Genomic DNA, 17345 nt, shown 5'->3' with positions numbered 1-17345 from the left:
AATTTTATGTTATACATATTTTACCACAATTTTAAAAACACAAATAGAGGATAAACATGGCAGTGTTTTGTGGTTACCTGTGGGTAGGTTGGTACAGAAGGTTGACTTGGTTGGGAGGATGGTCATCGTAATGTTTGTTCTAGTTGGTTAGTATATACATAGGTATTTAATAGACATGTAAAGCTAAATAGTATACTTTTATTTTAAAATAGAAAGGGAAAAGGGTGATTTATCCCTTGGTGATCAGCTCACATTAGCTAAACAGAGGCTGATACATAAAACCAAATGCCAACTTGCTGATTTTCAATGGAAAAATATATAAATATATTAATAAAATACTAATATGTATGTATGCGTCTGCACTCATACTGCCTACCCAAAGTAGCTATTATTTATTGAGAGATGCAGGAAATGTGGAAGACTGGGAGAGAAGGGCCCAAAGGAGCTAACGGGGAACTAGTCTGGAGTGAGAGCAGGGAGCTGGAAGCTTTCATGTACGTCTTTCCTGTTTTGTTCACTGTCATAAAGGACCTTCTGTGGTGTTTTGAAATTTCTAGTGCTTTTTGTGTAAAGTATTATTTGCCACATAAGCAGTATGATGCTATTACCTAAATTATCATGTGGCATTGCTTTTTATTATATTTTAAACCTTAAAGTCTTTTATGTTTCACTATAATAAGTGATAACCCTAATGATCTTTCTTTTGTTATATCTTCGTTGGAGTTTGTTCTTGAGTGTTTCATGAAACGAAAGTGGATATTGGCTAAGATGTTCTGCTGCATTACAGATTTCTTACAGGACTGGGCATTTGACCTCAGTATGAGCTTGTTTTTATGGAACTGAAAATTAATGATCCGGTAAAAGAAGCTTTTAGGTCCTTTGCTTTAGGTCCTTTACTAAAATCATAGGTTTGTCTTGTTTGTTTTAAGCATTCTCCTCCACTTCCTCGTTTCCATGTGGTGTTGTCTTTTGTGTCTTATTTCTGTCACTGGGGAGGTGGGGGTGAAGGGTAGGGGTGGAAAACACAGGGCCCTGAGGGCTGACAGACCTGAATTGAAAGTGAATTCTGGCATGCGGGCAAATTATTTCACTCTTTTGAGTGTGAACTTTGTTATGTGTAATCAAATTTACCTTTTAATACATTGCAAAGATTCAGTAAGCATGTATAAAGCAACTAGTAGGAGCTCTGAAAGTGTTAGTTCTCATTTCTTCTTTTCCATGAATTTTGAACTGAAGAATTAGTTGAACAAAAATAGAAGAAAAGAGCCTTACTAGCGAACCAGTGAATTATTTGATGTGGTGTGGTGTACTAAGAAATATTTTTTCCCAAATTTAGAATTATGTTTAAAAATGTTGATATCTAGTTACTGTAGTCTTTTTATAATTCAGTTCTTTCATTTACATATTGAAAACTTGTATTAATTTATTTGTAATCTGGAGGATTTTTATTTGTCTAATATCATGGGAAATTTCTGCCCACAAATTTTAATGCAATGGACATCTAAATTCAATGAACTAACAATATTAGTATTTTATTTTAACTTACCCCAAGCACTTTGTTTTTATCCAGCTTTAGCAGTGTGAGCATCTTATAGTTTTAATTTTTTCATCTTGTATAGACCACATTAAGTATATTTGTATATAAAATAGACTGTATAGCATATTAATATTAAAAAACATTTCACTATTTTACTATAGAGCTTAACAAAGCTTTTCACAAAGCCGTTTTCTTTGACGTGAAGACCAAAGCTCTTTCGTGTATACTCTTAATGATTACTTGGAGCAAAGGGAGAAATGTTTGACACTCTCTAGAGACGCTTGTTTGTAGTTTTTTCATGGCTTAAAATAAAATAATTAATACCTGCTTTTATTTTCTGTTATTTATTAGCGCTTTTACCGATCTTCCCCCGATGACTGTGTATATGTTCAGTGCAATCTTGATGCCATGCTGAGCAAACCTTGTTTTAATGTTACTAAGAGACCCTTTTTATTAAGTGGAAACAATAGCTTGATATTATTTTAAATGTTCTGTGAATGTAGAGGTTTTCCCAGGCTTCCTAAAGGGTAGAGACATAGTGTATGAAGTGGTTTTTACATCCCTTACAGGAGGGCAAGATGTCCAGGCAAAACCTTGTTTAAATGTTCATCACCATAGAAACATTACAGCTTCTCCAGAGAGCTTTTGTAAGTACATTGTAATTTTCACTTCATTGATGTGAATTAAATGTATAATTGACCAGCACAAAAATTCCAAGAAGCAATTATATCATAACCATTTTAGTGTAGTAGACTATCCATTTAATTCCCATTTAAATCTAAAAGAAATCTATGTGTCTGCAAGCATTTAGTCTTTACCAATCTAGTTCATCTAATGTAACCTTTTATAATATTGAGGTTATTGTGATTTCAAAAAATACCAGTGTGAAATTAACGTGATTAATTCTATAGCTTACTCAAAACAACTGGTGTTTCATTGGCAGAAAAGTACTTAATTTCAGTGATGTTTCTAATACACTGAGTGTTTATACTGCAATTTTAATAAGAAGGATGGAGTTTCGCTAAAGTAATTTAAACTTACGGTTTTTTTGTGGGGGATGGCAGGATAAGTGTTCATACTGGGAAATAAAAATATTGTGAAGTACATGAAATCCTGGTGACAGAATCTAAGCATTCAAAACTAGGTGAAGAAAGTACAGTTATTGATAATAAATAGAAGTTCTTATAGTCCTGTGATCCTGGATTCTCACTAAGAGGAACAATGGAGACCTTCTTCCTTGTTTACAATGTTTTGCCACTTTGTTGTTTGAAGGGCATTTTAATAAGTTATTCTGACATCTGGTACATCTTTTAGCTCAGTATATGCAAGAATGGAGTTGATAGGAAGCTTCCCCCTGGGGCTTTCTAGCTCCTGATTCTGACCCTTAATGGAAAAATGAGCAGTCGGCATATTTTTTGTTTATATGCTGTGCTGCTGGTGATTAATGGTGGTGATAAAAGTGCTCACAATGCTTTTCATTACTTGCAGTCAGAATGGCATCCAAAAGTCTAAAAATCTCACACATGGCATGCCATAAAGGCTGTGTTCTTGAAGCTCGGTAATATTTTTATGATCTCAAGAAAGATAGTGATAACAGCTTATAGATTTTTAGTACTTATATATTTACTAGTGGAAGCTGAATTAGCAAATTAAATCTCTGACTATTTATAGTCCCATCATCTCTCTTCTCTCTAGCTCAAAGTTTTGAAGGTAAAAAATTTGCCACATTGCATTTAACGAACATATTTATCTTTTTTTAAGGTTTATCTAAAGCTCACGCGTGTGGTATTTAATTGATTTTAAGTTGGATAGGTTTTGTCTCATTTAATCACAGAAAGAAAATAAAATTAACAAAAGGGAAAACTTAACTATCCTAGCCTCCTAGTGGATTAAGTCAGAATAACGGCTCTTTCTTACTATATCAGTTATCTTCAGTATTTTATAGGACAAGCATAATCATATTAAATAATTTTGATGACTTGTGCTGTGGCAGCCTTTTCTATTAGTGTTGTTGATTCACTCTTTTAATGTAGCTCGATAACTAGAAAAGTAGCAGATTTCTTTTTGTGAGTTATTTACTGGCTTTCAAAAGAAATATTGACTAATTTGAAATGACTTTTTGAGCAATTTATATGATTTGACTACAGAGAGTTCTTTTGGCTAAATGTTTCTGAATTGATTGCTTAAACATGTGAGTATTTCAGACATTTCTTGTTATTATTTGTGTATCTAAAATAAAATCATCATCTTGGATGGGTTATGGTGGCAGTAGGAAAAGAAGGGATGAATTTGAGTTGTAATTACACAATAGCATCAGAAGCACTTGGTGTTTGACTGGACCGAGGCTCAGCGTGTATGGTGGGGGTCGGGTATGGGGTTCAGCAGGAAAGGTAGGTGACAAGGGTGTTTCCAAAGTATCTGGCATAAACAGCAAAGTGGATAATGACGTCATGTATTCAGGTATGTGATACTGAAGGAGGAGCAGAGATAGAGAATAAAACGGTGAGTTTGGTCTTAGAATTAAGTTTAAGGTACCAGTGAGATGTCTAATGAAAGATGGCAGTTGGTATGTATGGTTCTTGGCCACAGCAGTAAGATTGGGACTAAAGATATAAACTTCAGAGTTGCTGGCTATTGGAAGAGAAGAGGCAAGATCACTTAGGTAAAAACTGAGCAATATATCTGTGAACCGTCTTCATCAGAATCAACTGAGGTATCACTTTGGGGCTGATGCTCAGGACTTGGCAAGCCCCTTGGTGATTACGATGCAGGTAGACATTTGAGAAGCACTGATATGACATGTGAGAAGATGAACATCTGAGATTGGGCCACAGGAGAAAAGGGATTCAAGGTATTTTCTTTTATAGAATGAAAGAAATAGAAATGGAAACAGAAGCTAAGGTGTAGAGGAGGGAAGGTGAGGGACTCACAGACCCCACTCAGCTGTGTCCTACTGAGGTAGAGGTAAAGTCAGCTGTAGTTGGAAGAAAGTAGAGGATGAGATTTTTGATCAAAAAGAAAGGAAAACATTTTTAAAAATGTTGTGAAAGGCTGGGCATGGTGACTCTCACACCTGTAATCCCAGCACTTTGGGAGGCCGAGGCAGGCGGATCATGAGGTCAGGAGATTGAGACCATCTTGGTCTCATCCTGAGACCAAGAGATGAGATTGAAACCCCGTCTCTACTAAAAATACAAAAACAAAATTAGCCGGGCATGGTGGCGGGTGCCTGTAGTCCCAGCTACTTGGAAGGCTGAGGTGGGAGAATGGCGTGAACCCAGAGGTGGAGCTTGCAGTGAGCCGAGATCGCGCCATTGCACTCCAGCCTGGGCGACAGGAAAGACTCCATCTCCAAACAAACAAACAAACAAACAAACAACAAAAAAGTTGTGAAAATTGCTAAAGTCAGCCAGAGATCAGTATAAAGATTGCCAAGTAGCATTGAAGGCCCACTTTGGAATGTCGTCGTAAAACTTTCTCATGATTGTATAATACAAACTTTTTTTGACAGGGCTGGGAATCAAGGAGTAGGTGCCAGGGGATTGTTGAAGCTGGTCTGGTGGAAGCCAAAGGTTCAAGGAGCTCTAGAATATTGTTGATGCTGGCTCATCATTAAAATTCACTAGTGAACCATGGGGTTGAGGCCGGGGAAAGAGAAGACCGATTGGAAGGATTGGGAGGGAACAAGGGAGTGAAGGTTTTAATGATGTGGAGGCAGAGCTAGGCTAGGGCACTGAGGGGACAGGAAAAGATAGGAAATTGTAGACTAAGAGGGCAGTTTGAAAGTAGGGGTTCTTAGAGGTGAGCCTGAGAGATTTTGGAATAGGATTAATGCATGTGTGGGTGTCTACAGTAGAATGGGAATGAAGCTCATTGGAATTGAGGGGATGAGCCAGGATGTTACTTATGAGGGCAGGGGATGTGATAAGAAGTACTTGTGAACCAGGTGCTCATATCATTGAGAAAGATGGGACTGCTTCTTACAGGTTGGTAGATGATAGGGAACAAAGTTGGGGAGAGGGTGACAGGATGGGATTAGAAGGTGGCATAAATTTAATTTAAAAACACAAATGATATGTGAACTCCCAAGCCTTGGAGATTTCAGAGACAAACGTAATAATTTGAGTCATTATAATGAACCATTACATTGCGTTTACTAAGCACCAGATAGTGTCCTAAGCATATATATATAAAAATATATAATTTACATATATAAAAAATATATAAAACTCATATATATAAAATACTCATTTGATCTTTCTAACAACCCTATGAGGTAGGGGTGCTGTTAATATCCTCATTTCACACAGGAGGAAACTGAGGCACAGCAAAGCTTAGTAATTTGCCCGAGGTTATACAGTGGTGGAACCAGGATTTGGACCTAAGCAATTTACTGCTGGCGTTGGGGCTCTTAACCAGCTTAGTATGCTGAATTCAGACATATTTTTTAAAAGCTTTTTTGAGTTCCAATCTCTTGGAAGTTACTTCTTTTAAGAAAAAATTAAAAATTAAAAACAACATTAGTTGGTACTCTTATTACGTAAGTCATACACACTCACTCTAAAAAACTCAGAAAAAACCAGAAAAGCGTAAAGTATAATGGAAGAATTATTCCCTGTAATTGTAATTCTAGAGATAAGACTTAATTATACATATTCACATATTTTTTCTAAATGTATTTTTAAAAATAGGTCATTCTGTGCATGCAGTAAGATTATATTATGAACATTCCCCATGATTTAAGATATAATGTCTTATGCTATGGAAGTATAATAATTCATTCATCTGTTTTTTACAATTAGAGGTGGAGGTTGTTTAGTTTGTAAGTGTATGTGTACATGTGTGATCTTTTAAAATAGTTGGTAAAATTGTTTAGGAAGATCTTCATTTTTAATTTTTTTTGAGACATAGTCTCGCTTTGTTGCCCGAGCTGGATTGCAGTGGCTTGATCTTGGCTCACTGCAACTTCCACCTTCCAGGTTCAAGTGCTTCTCCTGCCTCAGCCTCCTGAGTAGCTGGGATTATAGGCGGGTGCCACCACACCCAGCTAATTTTTGTATTTTCAGTAGAGATGGGGTTACACCATGTTGGCCAGGCTGGTCTTGAACTTCTGACCTCAAGTGATCCACCCACCTGGGCCTCCCAAAGTGCTGGGATTACAGGCGTGAGCCACCGTGCTTGTCTTCGTCACCCAGGTTATAAGCATAGTACCTGTTAGATAGATAGATCCTTCCCCTTGTCCCACCATCCACCTTCAAGTAGGCCCCAGTGTCTGTTGTTCCCTTCTTTGTGTCCATGTGTACTCAATGTTTAGCTCCCACTTATAGGGGAGAACATGCAGTGTTTGGATTTCTGTCCCTGCATTAGTTCGCTTAGGACAGTGGCCTCCAGCTCCATACATGTTGCTGCAAAAGACACGATCTCATTCCTTTTTATTGAGATGGAGTCTTGTTCTTGTCACCCAGGCTGGAATGCAATGGCACAATCGTGGCTCACTGCAACCTCTGCCTCCTAGGTTCAAGTGATTCTCCTGCCTTAGCCTCCCGAGTAGCTGGGACTACAGGCGCCCACCACCACACCCGGCTAATTTGTGTATTTTTAGTAAAGTTGAGGTTTCACCATGTTGGCCAGACTGGTCCTGACCTCAGATGATCTGCCCACCTCAGCCTCCCAAAGCACTGGGATTACAGGCGTGAGCCATCGCACCTGGCCGATCTCATTTATTTTTATGGCTGCATAGTATTCCATGGTGTATATGTACCACATTTTCTTTATTCAGTCTACCCTTAAGCATTTAGGTTTATTCCATGCCTTTGCTATTGTGAATAGTGCTGCAGTAAACATATGAGTGCATATATCTTTATGTTAGAATTATTTATATTCCTTTGAGTATATACCCAATAATGGGATTACTGGATCAAATGGTAGTTCTGTTTTAAGTTCTTTAAGAAATCGCCACACTGCTTTCTACATGGCTGAACTAATTTTTATTCCCACCAGCAGTATATGAGGATTCCCTTTTCTCTACAACCTCACCAGCATCTGTTGTTTATTTGACTTTTTAATAATAGAAATTCTGACTGGTAGGAGGTGGTGTCTCTTTCTTTCTTCTCTCTCTCTCTTTTTTTTTTGAGACGGAGTCTCGCTCTGTCGCCCAGGCTGGAGTGCAGTGGCGCCATCTCGGTCCACTGCAAGCTCCGCCTCCTGGTTTCACGCCATTCTCCTGCCTCGGCTTCCCTAGTAGCTGGGACTACAGGCGCCTGCCACCACGCCCAGCTAATTGTTTTGTATTTTTTCAGTAGAGACGGGGTTTCACTGTGTTAGTCGGGATGGTCTCTATCTCCTGACCTCGTGATCCGCCTGCCTCCGCCTCCCAAGTACAGGCATGAGCCACCGTGCCCGGCCGGGGTGGTGTCTCGTTGTGATTTTGATTTGCATTTCTCTAATGATTAGTGTTGTTGGCATTTTTTTCATGTGCTTGTTGGCTGCATGTATTTCTTTTTTTGAAAAGTGTCTCTTCCTGTTCTTTGTCCACTTTTTAGTGTGGTTGTTTTTGCATATTAATGTGTTTAAGTTCCTTATAGATTCTGGATATTAGACCTTTGTCAGATGCATAGTTTGCAAATATTTTCTCCTTTTCTTTAACTTGTTGTTTACTCTGTTGGTAGGTTTGTTTGTTTGTTTGCTTGTTTCTTGCTGTGCAGAAGCTGTTTAGTTTAATTTGGTCCGTTTTGTCAATTTTTGTTTTTGTTTTACTTTTGGTGTCTTCATCATGAAATCTTTGCCAGGGCCTCTGTCTAGAATGGTATTTCCTAGGTTTTTTTCCCAGGGTTTTTAACAGTTTTAGGTTTTACATTTAAGTCTTTAATCCATCTTGAACCGATTTTTGTATATGGAGTAAGGAAGGGATCCAGTTTCAATCTTCTGCTTATGGCTAGCTAGTTATCCCAGCACCATTTATTGAAGAGGGAGTCCTTTCCCGCTTGCTTGTTTTTGTTGATTTTGTTGACGATCAGATGGTTGTAGGTGTGTGGCTTTATTTCTGGGCTCTCTATTGATCTATGTGTCCAATTGATCTATGTATCTGTTCTGTTTTTATACCAGTACCGTGCTCTTTTGGTTTACTGTAGCCTTGTAGTATAGTTTGAAGTTGGGTAGTGTGATGCCTCCAGTTTTGTTCTTCTTGCTTAGGATTGCTTTGACTATATGGGCTCTTTTGGTTCCATATGAATTTTAGAGTAGTTTTTAAAAATTCTGTGAAGAACGTCATTGGTAGTTTGGTAGGAGTGGCATTGAATCTCTAAATTGTTTTGGGCAGTATGGCCATTTTAGCAGTGATTCTTCCTGCTAACATGAACATGGAATGTTTTTGCATTTATTTGTGTTATTTCTGATTTCCTTGAGCAGTGTTTTGTAATTCTTGTTGTAGAGGCCTTTCACCTCCCTGACTAGCTGTATTTCTAGGTTTATTTTATTTTTTTGTGGCCATTCTTGGATGTTATTGGTGTATAGAAGTGCTACTGATTTTTGTACATTGATATTATATCCCGAAACTTTGCTGGCATTGTTTGACAGATCCAGCAGCTTTCTGGCAGAGACTATGGGATTTTCTAGGTATAAAATTATGTCGTTTACAAACAGATAATTTGACTTCCTCTCTTCCTATTTGAATGCTCCTCCTCTCCCCTCCTCTCCTCTCTTCTCTTCTCTTCTTTTTTTGTTGCCCAGGCTGGAGTGCAGTGGCCCAATCTCGGCTTGCTGCAACCTCTGCCTCCTGGGTTCAAACTATTCTCCTGCCTCAGTCTCCCTAGTAGTTGGTACTACAGGTGCCTGCCACCACGCCCAGCTAACTTTTTTATTTTTAGTAGATGTGGGACTTCACCATCTTGGCCAGGCTGGTCTCAAACGCCTGACCTCAGGTGATGTACCCAGCTTGGCCTCCCAAAGTGTTGGGATTATGGATGTGAGCCACCACACCCAGCCTTTTATTTCTTTCTCTTGCGAGATTGCTCTGGCCAGGACTTCCCACTAATATGCTGAATAGGAGTGGTGAGAATGGGCATCCTTGTCTTGTTACGGTGTTCTCAAGGGGCTACGCTTCCAGCTTTTGCCTGTTCCGTATGATACTGGCTGTGGGTTTGTCAAAGATGGCTCTTATTATTATTTTGAGGTGTGTTCCTTCAAAGCCTAGTTTGTTGAGAGTTTTTAACATGAAGGGATGTTGAATTTTATAGAAAGCTTTTTCTGCATTTGTTGAGATGATCATGTGGTTCTTTTTTTTTTTTTTTTGAGACGAAGTCTCACTCTGTCACCCAGGCTGGAGTGCAGTGGCGCAATCTTGGCTCACTGCAACCTCTGCCTCCCGGGTTCAAGGGGTTCTCCTGCCTCTGCCTCATGAGTAGCTGGGATTACAGGCGTGTGCTACCATGCCTGGCTAATTTTTGTATTTTTAGTAGAGATGAGGTTTCACCTTGGTCAGGCTGGTCTTGAACTCCTGACCTCGTGATCCACCTGCCTCAGCCTCCCAAAGTGCTGGGATTACAGGCGTGAGCCACCATGCCTGGCCAATCATGTGGTTTTATTTTTAGTTTTGTTTATGTGATGAATCACATTTATTGATTTGAGTGTGTTGAACCAACCTTGCATCCCAGGGATAAAGCCCACTTGATCATGGTGGATTAGCTTTTTGATGTGCTGGTGGATTTGGTTTGCTAGTATTTTGTTGAGGATTTTGCTTCTAAGTTTATCAAGAATATTGGTGTGAAGTTTTCTTTTTCTTTTTGTGTCTTAGCCAGGTTTTGGTATCAGAATGATGCTGGCCTCATAGAATGAGTTAGGGAGGCATCCTTCATTTTTAAAGTTTTGGAATAGTTTCAGCAGGAATGGTACCAGCTGTTCTTTAAATATTTGATAGGATTCGGTCATGAATTTGTCTGATCCTGAGTGTTTTCTAGTCAGTTGACTTTTTATTACAGATTCAGTTTCAGAACTCATTATTCTTCTGTTCAGGGTTTGAATTTCTTCCCGTTTCAGTCTTGGGAGGTTGTATGTTTCCCGGAATGTTTGTATGTTTATCCATTTCTTGTAAGTTTTCTAGTTTGTGTGCATAGAAGTGTTCGTAATAGTCCCCGATGGTTTTTTGTATTTCTGTGGGGTCAGTGGTAATGCCCTCTTTGTCATTTCTGATAGTGATTATTTGGATCTTCTTTTTGTCTTTATTAGTCTAGCTAGCAGTCTATTTACCTTATTTGTTCTTTCAAAGAATCAACTCCTGGTTTCACTGATCTTTCATATGGTTCTTTGTGTCTCTATTTCATTCAGATCAGCTCTGATTTTATTTATTTCTTGTCTTCTGCTAGCTTTGGGGTTGGTTTGCTCTTGGTTTTCTAGTTCTTCAAGTCATTTGTTTTTCCATTTATTGACAGTTATACTTGGTATTCTTTTAAAAATTTTATGTCTTGATTATATTTTTCTTATTTCTAATGTGTTTTTGCTACTTTATTTTCTTGATTTTTCTAACCAGACGTTTATCAGAATTCTTTTGAATTCTGAATTCTTTGATTTATTTTTCCTACTTTTTTACTTTTTTATTATACTTACTTTAATTTCTTGTTTTATTTTGTTTTATTTATTTGTTTCTGAGACAGGATTTCACTCTGTTGCCCAGGTTAGAGTGCACTAGTGCGATCATAGCTCACTGTAACCCCAAACTCCTGAGCTGAAGTGATCTTCCCACCTCAGCCTCCCGTGTAGCTGGGACCACAGGCGCTGCCACCACGCCTGGCTGATTTTTTTGTATTTTCAGTAGAGACAGGGTTTCACCATGTTCGCCGGGATGGTCTCGATCTCCTGACCTCGTGATCTGCCCGCCTCAGCCTCCCAAAGTGCTGGGATTACAGGCGTGAGCCACTGCGCCCGGCCTCAAATTCATTTTTGTAAATTTTCTTTAGTGATTGAAATAGAGGTATATTCCCTATAAGGGATTACTTTAAGTTTATTAAATCAACCTTGTTAATTATTTTTCAGATGCTATGTATCATTGTTAATATTTTTTCATTCTTGGGCAGTCACAGACTGATGGAGAGGTGTGTTAGGAGAGGCAGTCTGCGTGGGCCCTGAGCATTCTTGCGTTTTCTTTCTAGGTGTGCCAAGACTATGAGGTCCTGACTGCTCTTTCCCTGGGCCATTTGTTAGGGTTGTGTTTCTTCTGAGCAAACTTGAGGGATGAAGTGATGGCTCCCTCTGGGCCACAGAGCAGCCGGGCTTATTACCACATGCTATGGAAACAGTGGATTTCCCATGCTCACTGTTCTTTCGCTGCTGCACAGATCCGTCACATGTGCGACTTCCATCCATAAGACTTTGGAGCCGAGGAAGTGACATGCTGACACTCATGCTGCTTGCTGTACCCGGAGTAATAAAATCCTTTGCTTCCGATCCAGGAGTCTTGTGTCTCCTGCTAGCATCCATGTAACTGCGACAGGCTAACTTATTGATTTGTAGGGATAGAACCGGACCCCAGACCTGACAGTTTTGGCAATGAGATTGGATGGTGAAGAGGAGGAACAAGGACCTTGCATTCCAGGTTTAGTGATATGGAAAGACTCTTCAGATCTGGTGGTGGATATACTCAACTCAGTGGTGAGAGGGAGGCGGAGGAGGAAAGGCCCCTGGTAATTACATTGCTCCTACCTGTAATGGGTCTGAATGGTGCTTTGCCTGTCTCTCACCCCTCTCCTGTTGTAAGAGGAAGGAATGTTGGTGTGACAGCAGGGCAGTAAGCTCCCAGCTCCAGTCAGAAGGCATTATTGGTGGGGCTGCTGAGTCAAGGGGTCTCAGTCCTGAAATGAGCCGTGTCGGCAGTGAGGGCCTTGCCATCCAATGTAGAGCTTGGAGTGGACGCAAACATCAGAAATTCATTTGATGAGTATCCGTGGGTGGCCCTCAAAGCAAAAGTGATGCAAAACTTTGCCTAATAGCACTGTGCAGACATAGCATGGTGATGGGGCTGAGGCTGTGGGTGGAGGAGTGGCTGAACATAGCAGAATTTCAGGGCGGAGCATGGCTGTCTGCACAAGGCAGAAAGAACAGATCTACAGGTCACGGTGCTAGCTGGACACCAGTGGGTACTTGGCAAAGGACATAGCATGGGTACCCATCTACTGACCTTGGAGTGAGGGACCAAGGAGGATAAGTGCCTACCAGTTGCCCCCTTCCTACCGGCACTCCCCACACTCCCACAGGAGATCATCTCCTGGCGGCTGTTGCTGTAGACCCTGAGTCAGGCACATATGGCACTCCTTGGTCAGCATTCCCACAGTAGGAAAAACACTGAATTCAACCGATAAGGTTTGGGCAAGACTCAAACCTTTTTTAAAAAAACCGAAAAAAACCAAATAGGTCTCGCCGTGTTGCTCAGGCTGGAGTGCAGTGGTATCATCATAGCTTACTGCAGCCTTGGACTCCTGGGCTCAAGCAATCCTTCTATCTTGGCCTCCCAAAGTGCTAGGATTACAGGTATGAACCACTGTGCCCAGCTAATTGTTAAACATTTTTTTTTTTCCCCGTAAAGGCAGAGTCTCACTGTATTGGCTAGGTTGGTCTTGAACACCTGACCTTAAGTTATCTTCCTGCCTCAGCTTCCTAACGCACTGGGATTACGGGTGTGAGCTACTGAGCCTGGCGTCAGGTGACCTTTTGAGTAGGGTCTTTGGGCTTCTTCCGTTTGTGGTGTAGCTTGTACTGCTGACTCTATTAAATTGGTATTCATGTTTTACATGATCGTACTATGCATGCTTGGCCTCAGGGACTGTGCCCTCCCTTTGGCCCAATATAAACAGTATAGGGCCCCAGGAGGAGACGCTAATATCACAACTTTTGTGAGAGACTTAATAGCTCCCAAGTACTCCATGAGACCAATTCCTGAAATAACAGTGCCTCTCCTGGCTGCCACTGCCTGCGAGCGGACTCCTGAGAACGGACGGCAGTGAATCTGCTCAGCCCTTGTTGAAATGGATTGCCCAGCCTGTGGGGCCATGTGACTCTCTAGCCTGGCATCCCGCTTCTGGGGTGGAGCAACTTAGATTCCATGCCCAGTAAAACGGAAGAGGCTTAACAGGCCTCCTGGCCAAATAACAATGGTCTGTCCTAGAGCTCAACCTGCCTGGCCCTACCTGGCATCAAAGTTTCGTGTGAAAAAGTGGCAGAGACCTCCTGGGGGAAACCCTATTTCCTCATCCACCGCTGAAGCCAAACCACCCAGTTAGGCCCTCAGTGCCCTGAGGCCCTCTAATGTCAAGGCTGGGCTCTCTGACCTTCGGCTGCCTCCGAAGCTGATGGTATTACTGAGGAGTGGCAGCTCATCACAATGGACGCATACTTAGGAATTTTTTATTTTTAAAATTTTAAATGAATTTCTTATTAATATCAAATTTGCGTAAACATGTAGATGTAATGAATAAAGATTTTCTATTTTATTTATTTATTTAGTTTTTTGTTTTTTTGAGACCGAGTCTTGCTCTGTCGCCCAGGCTGAAGCGTAGTGGCACAGTCTTGGCTCACTGCAGCCTCCGCCTCCCAGGTTCAAGCGATTCTCCTGTTTCAGCCTCCCTAGTAGCTGGGATTACAGGTGCCCACCACTGGGCCCAGCTAATTTTTGTGTTTTTAGTAGAGATGGGCTTTCATCATGCTGGTCTTGAACTCCTGACCTCAAGTGATCCACCCGCTTCGGCCTCCCAAAGTGCTGGGATTACCGGTGTGAGCCACTGCGCCCAGTCCGATTTTCTATTTATTTAAATATAGTATGAAGAATAATGACAATGAAGCCCTGTGTACTCATCAGTTAATCTAAAAATATAATAATATAGTGGATAGTAAATTTCATCAGTATAAAATGTCCTACTTTATCCCATTTAATGTTTTTTGTTTTGCATTCTTCTATATTTAAACCAGATTCCTGTTACATTTTTTAAATATTAAACCATAATTTTTTAATCATTTTCACTTTTAGTATCACTTTAGTTTTGATAGGTCTTAGACAGTTAATTTTGGTTTTTGACCTAATTTGTATATATAGTTATAGTAGATATATTTGGTTTTTATCATTTCCTGTTTTTGTATTTTATATAATTTGTTATGTTTGTTAATATTTTGCTAAACCTGTTTTCCGTTTTTTACTATATTAACTATTACTTTTTTGTTCTATTTTCTAATATCTTAGTAATACTACTTTTGATACTAGTTACTATTACTGTTACTAGTTTTGTTATTTTGATACTAATAAGATTAGTGGTAAGAAGTTTTTAATAGCATTATTTAACTTTAATCTCTATTGTCAATAAAAAGTGAAATACTATCATTTTAAATGACCCCTATTTAAAATGAAATTTTTTCTTTAACTCTTTTTTTCTCATCTAAATGTCTACTTCTTTATGTATAAGATAATCAGAAATTATTATTAAATGACTTCTCTTTCAAAAATATTTTTTGGCATTGCATTTTAGTTTATAACTATATATATCATTATTTATATTTCTCTTTATTTAGAAAAAAATTGTCATTGTTCACCAACATTTCCGTGCAGTCACCTCACAGTCCTTTGTGAAGGACGAGGTAGGATGGTGACGTGGGCTGCTGTACTCAGCAGAGCCCTGAGTTAGAGTCCCTCTCCTTCCTGAAGTTCCCCTGCACGCTCAGGGGGCTCTGTACGGCTTTTACTCCCCTGAAGGACAGGGAGACCCCCACTTTACCCCATCATCTTTTTTCCTAAGCATCTGAGGTCCGAGTAGGGGGAGGACAGATGAAGGAACATGGCAAAAGTGACTGGCCCACATCGCAAGGCGCCTTTCTTTTTGAGCGGCAAGTGGCTACTCATGGCTCAACCATATTTGTAATGACATCAGTTTAGGCATAGGTCTGTAGCCTCATTCCTGACACTGTTTATTCAGCTCTGGGACTCCTTGATTGAGCAACTGTACCCACAGTATCTTTTAGCGGTGTTGCTGGGCTCGCTTGAAATGATGGCATTTCAAGGAATGCCATCATGATGACATTCCTTCCTGCTTCCGCTCAGAGGAGAGGGACTAACAACCTAGCCAGCAGTGGGCTCAGCCTCACTACCTACCTCAGCCTGCAGACTGTCGCCAGCAGCTAGCACTGCTCGGGGTCCCTGCTCCTCCTGCTTGCCCACCACTTGGGTGCGCGCACTAACTACTGTTAATAGATCCCAGGAGTCTTCTCATATCCCTTAAGCCAATCTGCATGGGCCCCTCTCTTTTCCAGAAAGCCGTCTGTTAGTCTTCTATCCTTGTCACCAAAAACCATCAAGAACTGTGAAGGGTCTGAGATTTTATTCTGCTTGCAAACTAACAAGTTAGTCTCCCAGTTTCATGGATGGTGGTTGTAAACATGAGATGTCTGGGTCGGAGACAAAGGACTTGGTTATGCGCAGCACATAACCAAGTGCACAGGCTTCCTTTTGGTGCCAGTTCCCCTTGACCCCAAGCCCCACAGTGGACCTGTATCACAGCTAGGGAACTCACCATATTTATATCGGGCTGCAAGCAACTCTGTCTAACCTTTGCTAGGAGGTGAACATTGTGCTACCAGACAGTAAACAAACCTGTCCTTTGCTTCAGAGATATACTCTCTCTAAATCCCAAGGCCGTCTGCTGTACAAACCTTAAGAAGGCAGTTCCAAATAAGATCTGTCCCTGCCTCTGCTTTTGGGATGCACAGAAATGTGAGAGACCCATGGAACATTGTCTCCCAGCACATAGGCACATATCTGAAGAAAACAAGTTTAATTGCTAAGAAATAGTTCTTACCAAAATATCAGAGGATGTCTGTAAATTTTATGGTGATTGATTTCCCAACATTGGTTATCATCCTAAAAATTATACTTACTGTTACAGTGTTATAATTATTTAACGTGACAATTATAACTTCTTTTGGACAGTGGGTTTTAAACGGTTCTAAGGAGCTACCACTGTGTAGTTCCTATATCATAACACTTCTGACGCTGTTCCACTGTTTAGTTCATATATATTACAGGTATAATGCATACGTGACTTGTTTTGGGAGCCCCACCCTTTAGTTCATGTATTTCTTAGGGGCTGGTTGGAGGCAAGGAAAGACAGAATTGAGAGAGTGTAACACAAACACTAGAACAACGATAAAATTTTATCTCCTTTTGTCCGTTTATTGATGGGCTTTCCACAAAATATTTAATGTGTAATAAAAAGGATTTTAGAGAGAAAAGGAGGGGAGGAGGAAGAAAGGAAGAGAGAAGTCACTGTTACAGGTGGTAGATTATGTTTTGGTATCTGTATTAGTCTGTTATCTGTCTCACACTGCTATGAAAAAATACCTGAGACTGGGTAATTTATAAAGAAAAGAGATTTAATTCACTCTCAGTTCCACATGGCTGGGGAGGCCTCAGGAAACTTGTGATCATGGCAGAAGGCAGCTCTTCACAGGGTGGCAGGAGAGAGAATGAATGCCAGCAGGGGACATGCCAGACGCTTATAAAACATCAGATCTCGTGAGAACTCACTCACTATCATGAGAACAGCGTGGGGGAAACTGCCCCCATAATTCAGTTACCTCCCACTGGGTCCTTCCCACGACACATGGGGATTATGGGGATTACAATTCAAGATGAGATTTGGGTGGGGACACAACCAAACCATATCAGCATCTTGAATAGTTTGGAAGTTGTGAAGTGGAAGTTCAGAGGACTCTTCAGCAAAGTAGTAGTGTGTTTTGTTGTAGTGTGTTTTGTGACTATTCACATTTCATCTCCTGTGAT

The 17345-nt window shown here is 40.4% G+C and overlaps 1 protein-coding gene across 6 annotated transcripts in view; it reads left to right on the top strand.

The window, feature by feature from the left end:
• LMBR1 (limb development membrane protein 1) overlaps positions 1-17345 on the top strand; it is a 211275-nt gene that overhangs the window by 100416 nt on the left and 93514 nt on the right. Inside the window, exon 7 of one of the 6 annotated variants that reach the window (XM_025378731.1) lies at positions 2107-2184. The exons of the other annotated variants lie outside the window; for them this stretch is intronic. Coding sequence (XP_025234516.1) covers positions 2140-2184 — 45 coding nt within the window. The 5' untranslated portion in view covers positions 2107-2139. The remainder of the gene's footprint in view (positions 1-2106; positions 2185-17345) is intronic. 6 annotated transcript variants of the gene reach the window in all.

The sequence above is a fragment of the Theropithecus gelada genome, chromosome 3 (genome assembly GCF_003255815.1).
Source record: "Theropithecus gelada isolate Dixy chromosome 3, Tgel_1.0, whole genome shotgun sequence".
Lineage (NCBI taxonomy): Eukaryota > Metazoa > Chordata > Mammalia > Primates > Cercopithecidae > Theropithecus > Theropithecus gelada.
The sequence above is the reverse complement of the archived record's forward strand: the minus strand, read 5'-3'. Positions and strand labels throughout refer to the sequence as shown.